This window comes from Podarcis tiliguerta (assembly GCF_965153285.1).
Source record: "Podarcis tiliguerta genome assembly, chromosome: 12".
Classification (NCBI taxonomy): Eukaryota; Metazoa; Chordata; class Lepidosauria; order Squamata; family Lacertidae; genus Podarcis; species Podarcis tiliguerta.
Genome location: NC_139545.1, coordinates 29,965,588 through 29,978,844, shown reverse-complemented (window position 1 = coordinate 29,978,844; position 13,257 = coordinate 29,965,588). Strand labels below are relative to the sequence as shown.

Sequence of the window (13,257 nt, the reverse complement as noted above, 5' to 3'; positions counted from 1 at the left end):
AAATCCATGCCCACATTTGATTTACCGGTAGATTAAAACTGAAATGCCAAACTGGGCAATGAAATGACTAAGTTTTGACATTGCTACAAAAGAAATGGATCAAGAGAATGATGATATACAGGAGACATATTGTCTCCAGATCTCAACTTTTTTAAAAAAATAGAAATCTAACCACCACCACCCCCTCAAAAACCCAACACACCAGGCTTTGATAAGCAATCACAGATGGACAAATATATAATTTTTGCTGAAGACATATAAACAGAGATTCGTGAGAGGTTTGTGTGTTGTCTCTCTTGAGATGCCCAAGATGATTGACAGATTTCTTTTATTTGGTCTCTTTCTTTGTGCATTGAAAAAGAGAGCGATTTTTAAAAAGTATCATTTTTGAAGCATATTGGAGATCACTTACCCCATGGGGCAAGTGGTGTTCAACCTGTTCTAAACAGGATGAAATCCCCCAAAGGTTCAGGTTTGTAGTCTGGAGGTGTTCATTGATTCATTTGTGTTACTAAGGCACAAGTAGCCTCTGTAGCTGAACAGCTTTTCACTAGCTAAGAATAGTACACTACCTACTTGCCTACCTGGAATGAGACAGCCTTGCTTCAGTAATCCATGCCCTAGTTACCTCCTGCTTGGACTACTGCAACTCACTGTGTGGGGAGCTACTACTGAAAATGGTCTGGAAACTTAAATTAGTTAAGAATAAAGCTCTAGGGTTCTGACTGAGTTATATACATCATGCCAGTACTTTACAATCTCCACTGGCTTCCAGTCCAATTCAAGGTACAGTGGTACCTCGGGTTAAGTACTTAATTCGTTCCGGAGGTCTGTACTTAACCTGAAACTGTTCTTAACCTGAAGCACCACTTTAGCTAATGGGGGCCACCTGCTGCCGCCGGAGCACGTTTTCTGTTCTCATCCTGAAGCAAAGTTCTTAACCTGAAGCACTATTTCTGGGTTAGCGGAGTCTGTAACCTGAAGCGTATGTAACCTGAAGCATAGGTAACCCGAGGTACCACTGTACTGCTTTCCTTTACTTTCCTTCATAGCTTGGGACCAAGGTACTTGAAGAATCACCTCTCTCCACGTGTACTTATACCTGGTTCTTGAGATCTTCTTTGGAGGCCCTTCTTAAAGTGCTCCCACCAAATGTGGGGGTATGGTGACTAGGTACAGAACACAGGGCTTTTTCAGTGATGGGATCATTGCTGTGGGATGTCCTCCCCAGAGAAACCTGTCCGATAACCATCTTGGCATCATTCTGACACCAGGAGAAAATATTTTATTGCTCCCGTCTTTCTAAACCGTTTTTGCTCTCTCTTACTGTAAGTATCCTATATTCCTAATTTTACTGCTGTTTGTTCTTGATGCTGGATTTTAAACTGTTCTATTTCTTGATTAAAGCTGCCCTTAGAATTATGTTACAGGGCGGCTTAGGAATACTGTTACGCAAGTAAGTGAGCCAACATGATGGAAAGCCGTGCATGACCTAACAAAATAATTAGTCATAAAAAGGACGCTGTCTAATTTGTCCAGGGAATGACAGGCCAAAATATTGCCACGTAAACTACCAATCCAGCATAGATATGCAACCGAAAATACAAAGACAAGTTACTGATTCCTTTCAGTTGCAAGAATGGGCGCATCTTCAGTGCTGTTGAGGCTGCTTTGTATGGCACAGCCCAAAGAGATGCAATAAAGAGCCCTGGTCAATCAGGAGCTCCCTCTAGGGCAAGGGTGGGGAACTTTTTTCAGCCTGAGACACATTCCCTTCTGAGCAACTTTCTTCTGGCCACATCCCAGTGGTGGATGAGACCAGAGGCAAAAGCTGGCAGAGCAATGAATGTTATTTTTACCTATATACAATAGGGTAGTTTCTGCATGTGAGCACACACACACAAGCACAACCCCCCCCAACCTCCATCCAAAGAAAAGGCACTATCAGAGTTCAAGGACACATTCTAGTCAGGCAGAAGGACACTTGGGTTATGAAGCAAAACTAGTGAGGGGTGTAGCCTTGGGAGGGTCCCCTGGGCCTTAAGCTCCCCACTCCGGTTTCAAGAAATACCCAAGTCCAGCACGTGCTTTGAAACACAGAAGTACAATGTATATGTTCAATACAGGCGTACACTAAAAACTTAACACATGAAGCAGCTCACTAAGTCTTACTGGAAAAGTGATGTTGGAACAACTGTCAACCCAATGGAAAGTCAATGGAAAGTCAACCATCTTTGTCTATTAATGCTGCTATCCCTAATCCTGCTGCTACGTATCCTGACGGTATACAGGATTAACTCCGCTGTACTCTTGATTTATATTTATTATCGTTATAGGTCACATCAGACCCAAGGTCAGTGGTGTCTATGTAAGACCATGTCTCACCCAGTAATCTGTCTCTCAGGAGTTTCTAAACTTCAGAAGCGGCACCAAAATAAAAGAAAAGAGATTACGTAATTTCTTTACTGGATAGTGTTGTGTTCTTGTGGCAAACAGTTTGGATTCCATCCAACATAATAAGATTTCCCTTCTGACACTGCAAGATAGCAATTCCATCAGCTCCAGCTACTCTGTACTGTTGAATAGATGGTTCCTGATTTCCCAGTGTTTTTATCGTTGCTCTTTCAAATAATAATCCTTCAGAGCTACAGTGATTGGCAGTAGGCCCCTCTTGCTTCTGTCGGACTGAAGGTCTTTCATTATTTTGTGTTACCCATAGTCTAAGGTTTCTAGACTCAAAGCTTTGTTGTGTGTGATTGGAAGCCTTTATATCCAGCTCCCAATTTTCCAACGTCTTATAGCTCTCATAAGCAGATTGGTTTTTAAACAAAACACCTCACACCAATCTGTGAAAATTGTTTGGAGGCTCACAGACAATGATTTGCTATGTATAACAGCAAAGAATAGCAAGCACAGTTAATTTGTTATGCAGAGAAGCCACAACTCTCTTAAAATGTGACTCAACACACCTCAGCAGTGTAGAAGAGCTAAATGCAAGCTTCTTCGTTTGGGTACAAATTAACATGAAGAGGGGTTGAATGAGGTCATGCGCCTTGACTCTGCCCCGCAATCTGTTTGTGCTTAAATATATCACTTCCGTGGAGACTATGAAAATGCACCTGCTATGCAAAACTTGTATAGCCATGATCTGGGACTCTAGAAAATGGAAGTTGGTCCCAGGGCTTTAACCGAGTTTTGGGGGCGCTGCCACATCTGCTCCACCACACAAAGCAGCTAGGTGGGAAGGTGGGGACAGCATGCAACCACAGATGGGCCAGCTCGAGAGCCAATGGACCTCAGGTTGGCTCAGCCCCACTCCATCCCCATAAAGCCTGCCCACACCTTTGCTCTACCAACTGAGCTATCTCTCAGCCTCTTAAAGGGGAAGCTAGTGGGGTGATGCTGATGTCACTCTGCAGGTGGATGCTGGGAGAAGGCCAACAGAGACCAGCAGAACTGGCTTGAGGGACACCTCCATGCAATTCAACCCACCTGCCCCTGACCAACACAAAGGGGGGTTGGATAGTCATGCTTTGAGAACCACTGCAGTTCAACTTCCTATCTTTAAGCCCCATAGATTGCAGTGGATCTATAACATGACTAAGTAAATGTAAAGGTATATAAAAAAGGAAAGATTTCACTTTTCATAAAACCATTGCTTATTTATCCAGCATTGCATTTATTGGTCAACTAAAAGAAGTTTAAAATAGTAAGATAAATGCACTTTTTTTAAAAAGGCAAGATAAAGCCAGCCTCAACATCTTAAAAAGGGCACCTGTTGCTACCTGCTGAATTTGAGGACAGGCGGCAGCTGGCCCATGTAGACATAAATAATAAAGGCAGTAAAACTTCTAGCTCTTTGTCAGAATGTGAATGCCCAGTTTTCTATGATTCACACCCAATTCTTGAACCATACCAATATACAAACGGGATAGGAATGCATTTCCAGAGGAGTGGCCCTGTTAGTCTTTTGCAGCAAAAACCATGAAACATAATGTAAATTGAAGATACAGTGAATTTGAAAGAAACCCATGGTGTTGCATGCTCTATAGCAACTGTTTTCACCACAAGCGATGAACAAGAGCTGGAGGTTTTTTGCATGTCATCTCTGGATCTATTTTTTTACGGAAGGGAACACACACACACACACCCCTGGAAAAACAACAAGTAAGGAATTTTCCTGGCTTGCAGAGAAAGGTTCCTTAACTTACATTGGCTTTGAATACCTTCTGTAATGGTTCTAGGGGTTGCTCGTGCGTAAGCCAGTGCAAACACCTGGCTGGGTTGCCTGAGTGAACCTTTTCTGTCTGGACAGCCACTCATCCGTGGCTGTCTCAATCGCTGGCAGAATCCGTCAGTGGGCGTTTCTTAAACTTCTTCCAGCAAAGAAGCTCTTTGACGCCTAGTCTTCTCCTACTCTCTCCGCGCGGAAGCCTTCTGCGCAAGGGGGGCGTAGGCAGCGGAGGACCCCTACTCTCCCCGCTGGTCCCTGGCAAGGAGTCATGGGACCGCCTCGCAGCTTCCCCCATCTGCCCCGCTTCTCCACTGGTGCTACGCTGATTCTCTTCCCCAGAAGATGAGCTGCCTCTCCCAATCCCAGGACGCTCTCTGGAATCCCTCTGGATCTTGCTCTCTCCCTCCGGCACTGATGGCAGTTCCCTGACACCTTCCTAAGGCAACAACACGTTTTTCTATCTCAGTGATTTCCCCCCTTCAAATTCTGCCTATATGCTGTATCTCTGTGATATTCAAAGACTAACCAGAAGCTTTAACCAACCAGAAAAAGGAGAGATTTTTAAATACCATGGCTGTTGCATCGTGATGTTTCGACGAGTCTGCTGTTTTGATCATAGCAAGCCATGGCTTGGTAACGGTAGCCTTGCCCACACTCTTTGATGTCTCCTTGTACTTTCATTCCCAGCAGTACTTCTACTTTGCCCTCGGGTAAGATGCAGTCTGACCAGTTCCCTACAGGCTGGGCATTATACTTGTCACATGGACAGATCTGGGTCTCAATCAGTGGATGCAGCTGGGGATTTTTGCATTTTTCCTTCTTCTTGCTTTTTCCTGGAAGGGAGTAGAAAGAACTTCAGAAATTGCTTTCTTGGGATATCCTTTATCTGAATGTTTATTATGGTGCTTGTTATAAGTCGCTTATAAGTCAACGGGGCTCCCATACTAGTAACTGCAAATTGTCTTCACAATTTGTGTTCCCTGTTTTGTTAGTACTGATTTCCACCATTGAAAATAATCTTAGTGCTCATCCAAACTTCCACTTGACCCACCACCTCCCCCTGGGAAAACCCGCTTTTTACCAGTGAATCAAAGCAAATGTCAACTGAGTTTTCTCTGGATTGCTGGTTGCTCCGATTTAGCACTAAAGCGCGGAGCGAAGGCAAAGCCTCTCAGGCCCACGCCTAGAAAGTATGAGACTAGAGGAAAACCACTCAGACCTGTGCATTCCAGACATGGGACAAGCAGAAGTGGGGATGAGCCCTTAGTGGAAACTCTATTTAAAATACATCACTATGTGAAAGCTTTATTACGTAAATCCAAATCTGAAATCCGTATCTACCTTCTTGCCATTTCAATGGGCCTCAGTGGATGCTGCCATGTTTTCCTTTGCTCAGAAATAATACAATTTTTATGAGATGTGATAAGATGCGTCTCGGAAAGACAGTGGGGTCATTAAAATGTTTACCAGCATAGACAGAACAGAGACAGTCGATATAGCACCAGTAATTCTCTGTTCTGATTAAACTAGGAGCTCTTCCTATTGCTCATTAAATAATAACCAGGCCCTAAAGTGGAAGAGATCCAAATCAGATAATGTGCGGCTTTCATTGGACCAACGTTAATTTGGGTAGAAATAAGCAAGTTTTCGAGTTACACAGAATTCCTTGTCAGGCAGACATCTTTTATTTCCTACATTTCTTTAGCCCTGCAAATTGGATTATAGGAGGATTCTTCTGTGTGGGTGTCTGAGGGCCCTGCTCCTTCCTGCCACTCACCATCTGGCCCGGGGCGGGGCCTGAAGCCTCATAAGGACTGCTGCGCTCTGCTGCCCAGGAGGATTCTTCTGTGTGGGTGTCTGAGGGCCCTGCTCCTTCCTGCCACTCACCATCTGGCCCGGGGCGGGGCCTGAAGCCTCACAAGGACTGCTGCTGCGCTCTGCTGCCCAGGAGGATTCTCCTGTGTGGGTGTCTGAAGGCCCTGCTCCTTCCTGCCACTTACCATCTGGCCCGGGGCGGGGCCTGAAGCCTCACAAGGACTGCTGCTGCACTCTGCTGCCCAGGAGGATTCTTCTGTGTGGGTGTCTGAGGGCCCTGCTCCTTCCTGCCACTCACCATCTGGCCCGGGGCGGGGCCTGAAGCCTCATAAGGACTGCTGCGCTCTGCTGCCCAGGAGGATTCTTCTGTGTGGGTGTCTGAGGGCCCTGCTCCTTCCTGCCACTCACCATCTGGCCCGGGGCGGGGCCTGAAGCCTCACAAGGACTGCTGCTGCGCTCTGCTGCCCAGGAGGATTCTCCTGTGTGGGTGTCTGAAGGCCCTGCTCCTTCCTGCCACTTACCATCTGGCCCGGGGCGGGGCCTGAAGCCTCACAAGGACTGCTGCTGCACTCTGCTGCCCAGGAGGATTCTTCTGTGTGGGTGTCTGAGGGCCCTGCTCCTTCCTGCCACTCACCATCTGGCCCGGGGCGGGGCCTGAAGCCTCACAAGGACTGCTACTGCGCTTTGCTGCCCAGGAGGATTCTCCTGTGTGGGTGTCTGAGGGCCCTGCTCCTTCCTGCCACTCACCATCTGGCCTGGGGCGGGGCCTGAAGCCTCACAAGGACTGCTGCTGCGCTCTGCTGCCCAGGAGGACTCTCCTGTGTGGGTGTCTGAGGGCCCTGCTCCTTCTTGCCACTTACCATCTGGCCCGGGGCGGGGCCTGACAGGCCTCACAGGGACGGTTGTTGTCACTGCTGCTGCGGCCCAGGGGGTTCCGGAGTGGCGCAGAGCTTTTTAAAAATGTTTTAAATTTTTCCTTGTTCTTTTTATTTTTTTATTTTTTTTTTGTATATGCGGGGACGTGGATGGGGGTGGGATGGATGTTTAGTTGGGAATTTGTTTGTTTTAACGGATTTGTAATTTTATAGTTTTTTATTTGTATTGTTTTTTTGTTTTCTGGGGTCTTTTGTTTTTGTTTTTATTGTTTTAAGGTCTTATTTTGTTCTTAAGGGGAGGGGTCAGGGCTGCCGGGGAGTGGGTCCCAGCCAACAAAATGGCTGGGGCATGTTCCACAGAGGGGGATGCGCTGGGACAACCGATCTCAGTGATCACGGGTAGGAGGAGGAGTTACGCTAAGACCAGACCTTGTCATTACAGAGGAGGCAGGTTTAGTCGTTGTCTGAGGACTATCCCTGCCTCCGGGTCTGGTCCTGACCGGACGGATACTAGAATCAGCAAGGGATACCCACATGGCCTGAAAGTGCTGCTGTGCAATGCCAGGTCGATGATTCATAAAACCACTGCAATCCATGACTTGATCATGGATGGAGGATTTGACCTGGCATGTGTAACAGAGACTTGGTTGGATGAAGCTGATGGGCCTGTTCTTGCCGCTGCTTGTCCACCAGGTTTCTCTTACGCACAGCAACCCAGGCCTTGTGGGCGGGGAGGGGGGGTTGCAGTGATTTTTAGGAAGTCATTAGTTTGCACCAGGCGTCCTATTGGGAAGACCCAGTTTTCTGAGTGCATGTTCTGGAAGTTGGGCAATAGGGGCAGTACAGGATTCCTTCTGGTGTACCGACCTCCCCGCTGCACCAAGGATTCCCTGCCCGAGCTGCTTCAGGTCGTGGCGGATGTCCTCCTGGAGACACCTAGCTTGGTTGTCCTAGGGGATTTTAATATCCATGCCGACACGACCTTACAAGGGGCCGCTCGGGACTTCGTGGAAAGCATGGCCTCCATGGGGCTGTCCCTGAATAAGTTTGGCCCAACCCATAGCCGCGGACATGCCTTGGACCTGGTGTTTACCTCAATGGATGTTGGTGATCTGACACTAAGTAAAAGCGAAACAAAAGAAGTGCCATGGTCAGACCACTTCCTGGTGCAACTTGACTTCTCCGCAACCCTTCCCCTCTGCAGGGAGGTGGGACCGATTCGGATGGTCCGCCCCCGCCACTTAATGGATCCAAATGGTTTCCAGAGAGTGGTAGGGGATGCTTTATCCCATGTTGATGGCCTTTCAGCTGATTCCCTGGTGGCCCGCTGGAATGCGGAGTTAACCAGGGCTATTGACTGTTTGGCTCCGAAGCGCCCTCTCCGATTGCATGGAGCCCGGACAGCCCCGTGGTTTTCCACGGATCTGAGGGCAATGAAACAATCGTTGAGACGGCTAGAGCGCCGGTGGCGGAGGACCCATTCTGAAGCTGACCGGACACAGGTTAGAGCTCAATGTCGAGCCTACCAAGTGGCAGTAGCGACGGCGAAGAAGACTTTCTTCACCGCCTCTATTGCATCTGCAGAAAACAGCAGCAGGAGACTTTTTCAGGTGGTCCGCAATCTAGCGGAACCACCTGCTACATCGGGGCCCAGTACGGGCCACATGATCTCCTGCAATGATTTTGCAAAGTTTTTTGCAGATAAAGTCGCTCAGATTCGGGAAGAGGTCGATGCCACCGTGGGAGCAGGGCCGGGGCGGGAGAGTGCTAGAGTCCTGTCTAGTCAAATTGCGTGGGATCAATTCAAATCTGTTACCTCCGAGGATGTGGACAGGCTGCTTGGACGAGTGAAACCAACCACTTGTCTCCTTGATCCTTGCCCATCCTGGCTTATAAAAGCTAGCTGGGAAGGGCTGGGCGATGGGCTTCGTGGGGTGGTGAATGCTTCCCTCCATGAGGGAGTCTTCCCAGACCCGCTGAAAGAGGCGGTTATTAAACCGCTTCTTAAAAAACCATCTTTAGATGCGGCCACGATGGCCAACTATCGCCCAGTCTCAAATCTTCCATTCTTGGGCAAGGTGATTGAGCGAGTGGTGGCTGAACAACTCCAGGCACGCCTGGAAGAAGCGGACCATTTGGATCCCTTCCAGTCGGGATTCAGGCCTCATCACGGGACTGAAACTGCCTTGGTCGCACTGGTTGATGATCTCCGGCGGGCTAGGGACAAAGGTGAGAGCTGTTTCCTAGTTCTGCTGGATCTCTCAGCGGCGTTTGATACCATCGACCATAACATCCTTCTGGACCGTCTTGAGGGGCTGGGAGCTGGGGGTACTGTCATACAGTGGTTCCGCTCCTTCCTCCTGGGCCGTGTTCAGAAAGTTGTGGTGGGGGATGAGTGTTCAGACCCCTGGGCTCTCACTTGTGGGGTGCCTCAGGGTTCTGTCCTTTCCCCCATGCTTTTTAACATCTATATGCAGCCGCTGGGAGAGATCATCAGGAGGTTTGGGCTGGGTGTTCATCAGTATGCAGATGATACCCAGCTCTACCTCTCTTTCAAATCAGAACCAGTGAAGGCGGTGACGGTCCTGTGTGAGTGTCTGGAGGCGGTTGGAGGATGGATGGCGGCAAACAGATTGAGATTGAATCCTGACAAGACAGAAGTACTGTTTCTGGGGGACAGGAGGCGGGCAGGTGTGGAGGATTCCCTGGTCCTGAATGGGGTAACTGTGCCCCTGAAGGACCAGGTGCGCAGCCTGGGAGTCATTTTGGACTCACAGCTGTCCATGGAGGCACAGGTTAAATCCGTGTCCAGGGCAGCTGTGTACCAGCTCCATCTGGTACGTAGGCTGAGACCCTATCTGCCCACGGACTGCCTTGCCAGAGTGGTGCATGCTCTGGTTATCTCCCGCTTGGACTACTGCAATGCGCTCTACGTGGGGCTACCTTTGAAGGTGACCCGGAAACTACAACTAATCCAGAATGCAGCGGCCAGACTGGTGACTGGGAGCAGCCGCCGAGACCATATAACACCGGTCTTGAAAGACCTACATTGGCTCCCAGTACGTTTCCGAGCACAATTCAAAGTGTTGGTGCTGACCTTTAAAGCCCTAAACGGCCTCGGTCCAGTATACCTGAAGGAGCGTCTCCACCCCCATCGCTCTACCCGGACACTGAGGTCCAGCACCGAGAGCCTTCTGGCGGTTCCCTCACTGCGAGAAGCCAAGTTACAGGGAACCAGGCAGAGGGCCTTCTCGGTAGTGGCGCCCTCCCTGTGGAACGCCCTCCCACCAGATGTCAAAGAGAACAACAACTACCAGACTTTTAGAAGACATCTGAAGGCAGCCCTGTTTAGGGAAGCTTTTAATGTTTGATGTATCACAGTATTTTAATATTCTTTTGGAAGCCGCCCAGAGTGGCTGGGGAGACCCAGCCAGATGGGCGGGGTATAAATAATAAATTATTATTATTATTATTATTATTATTATTATTATTATAGGATCTAGATCATGCACATCAATCCTGTGTCTAATGATGTTGCCACCATCTTCATGACACTCACATGGAGTGTCATGACACCCACTTGGGAGTGTCTGTCTAGCAAAAGATGAGTCTACTTACTGACTCAAAGCCAAGACTTTCAGTTTTTTATTATTCAGCAATTCTGCACCCAGGATGCTAAAATCTCATTGACTTCAATTGAATTGAAGCAGTCAAAGTGTCTACAGGACTGCAGCCCAGCTGTTTAACCTTGTTTCTGAAAGTCCTTCCCCTGTCAAGAGTATGTACAATTTCTCACCTAGTAAATGTGGAGTAGTTGCAGCATTCTGAAGTTGAACCAAAACCATTATTATGAAAAATAGCCTGCAATCCACTGACACATATCTCTAAACTCCTGTCACTAGTGCTCGGAAGACTGCTAGCATTATTTCAAACTGTATTCTACAACTTCATGGCAGATGGCACATAAATTCTTTTTGGAGTAGGTGGAAAATAAAGCATTATCAATAATAAATGATAATGGAAGACCTCAATTCCTCCTAGAAAATTTTGGATTTTTTCCTCCCAGGGATAATAGTCTTGGAAGGGACCCCAAAGGTCATCTAGTACAAGGTCCTACAATGCAGGAATATCAACTAAAGCATCCATGGCTGATTACTTTTACATAAAAATGACTTGCATAATGATGTTGTGTACAAAAAGAAGCAGAAGTCCATGGATGTCTATTGTCAAATGTACATATTCTTTTCGTGATTTATTGGGAGGGATATGCACGTATACACGTGTGGGTGGGTAGGTGTGGGTGTTTTCCTTGATTGTCTGAAATCACAGTATAGATTTGGAATATATATCCACTTCTACTAGAATATGTATGTCTAACTTTACAGATAATTCCATATGGATCAGTTAATAAAATACACTACCTTGGGCAATACAAATCAATTCAATATTCATACAAGGAAGGCTTTTCTGGTCAAGGTATTTCTAGTTGACACCCAACTAGTGTCAACAGTTTCTGCATTTCAGTCATTTTAGGGATTCTACCTGCTCCCTAAGTAAATTTCTCACTACAGCACTAGTCCTACCACAAAGTTTCTCTTGGTATTTTCCAACCCTTACCAATAAGAGAGCGCTTTCTTGTCCTAAATGCTCCACAATCCCCATTGCAAGAAGAGAACTTTGACCAGCTTGTGAACTGACAGTCATCTTGGCACGGGATTTGGCAGGGTTGCGTTAAAGGTGGCAAAGAGCCTGCATGCTTAAGGCATTCACTGATGTCAGCCTGTCCGCCATCTTGCTTGCGACAAGTAATAGCTGGAAGGAGAGAAGCAGAAAGAATTATAATGAGTTGCTAGGCCTTTTGTAAGTAAGACAATGGAGCACCTAACCACCAGAGTCACCCACATTTGATTTAGCTCAACTGGCAATAGGTTCAAGAACAGTAACATTCTGCTTGGGATCTCTGGTACCATGGAATTGTTTTCAAATTTCAGAAAATGCAAAATGCTGCACGTCTCATATAATTCAGATCAGCAAGTGACATTAAAAATGCAGCACAGAAATACAATACAAGCCATTCTATGAAGGAAGGAATAAATGCCATCTATTATTCTGCCCCATTTTGCTGTATAATTTAACTGCCCTATATTACCAACTTTCCCAAATAATGGGTATACTGAGATGTGAATTGGGCTTTTTATAATTTTAAATATACTATAATTATATTCACAGTTGATACACATTTTGAAGAGAAATGTATTTGCTCCATAGGTAAGCAGGAAGGGATGTCTACCTGAAAATGCTTTGTAGCTTGAACATTATATTAAACCTCCATATAAAAACACAAAAGATCTTCTCTCTAGCAATAATGGCATAAGGGGTTGTAATGGAGAAAACCAATGAATATATTTTAAACACAATTTAACAGTATAATGTATCTAGGTTTAGGTTTTTAAACGCGGTGTAAGTTGCTGAGGACATTTGAGTAACAAGCAACTTGTAATGGTAACAACAACAACAACAACAACAATAGGCATACCAGTAGATTAGGGAGTGGTAACACGTGACCCTCCAGATGTTGCTGTACTACAACTCCCATTAGCCCTACCTAACATGGGCAACAGTTGGGTAGGATGGGAGTTGAAGTCAAACAATGTCTGGAGAACCATTGAACTAACTGAGACTTACTTCTGAGTAAAGATGCATAGGCTGTACCATTTATGCAGATTACACTGCATTACTGTTTCTGACCAGCAAATTCTATTTTGCTTATAAGAAATGCGTGGTTGTGTGTGTGTGTGTAATACTATACCGATGTACCTATTGACTTCAATGGGACTTATTCCCAGTTAAGTGTAATGCAGTCATAATGAAATACCTCAAAAAGAATACTTGAACGCAGCCCTAAACTACACAGTGAACTTCTACACCTTGACTTTGCTCAACAGCTATGCAGCCTGATGTTATGTATTTTTATTCAGAAGTATGCCTCACAGAATTGAACAGGATTTAATCCCAAGCATGCATAGGATTGAATCAAAGGAAAAAGAAAAAATTAACTTTTTACGAGCTGTATGTTCCTGAGTTCTCAGCTGCAAGTTGCATGATGAAATGCTCCAATATCAGACAACTGCTGCCTCCCTAGCAAATATTATGATTCCAACTCTTTGAAATCTATGCTTTATTTGTAGCCCAGGATTCCAAAGGCAGGACCTATCCATGACCCTCACGGTTCCCAGAACTGTAAATACTATTTCACTGTCTCCAAACCTCAGTTAATTGGCCTGCGATTAATTTTTTCTGTGTGGTTTAATAGACTCCCCATATCTGAAGAGA

At 46.3% G+C, this 13,257-nt stretch overlaps 1 protein-coding gene across 13 annotated transcripts in view; it reads right to left on the bottom strand.

Moving 5' to 3' along the window:
• Positions 1-13,257, bottom strand: part of THSD7A (thrombospondin type 1 domain containing 7A) — a 281,259-nt gene that overhangs the window by 52,393 nt on the left and 215,609 nt on the right. For all 13 annotated transcript variants that reach the window (XM_083405309.1, XM_083405304.1, XM_083405301.1 and 10 more), the window contains 2 exons: positions 11,542-11,736; positions 4,804-5,067 (listed from right to left, as the gene is read on the bottom strand). In XM_083405309.1, coding sequence (XP_083261435.1) covers positions 4,804-5,067; positions 11,542-11,736 — 459 coding nt within the window. The remainder of the gene's footprint in view (positions 1-4,803; positions 5,068-11,541; positions 11,737-13,257) is intronic.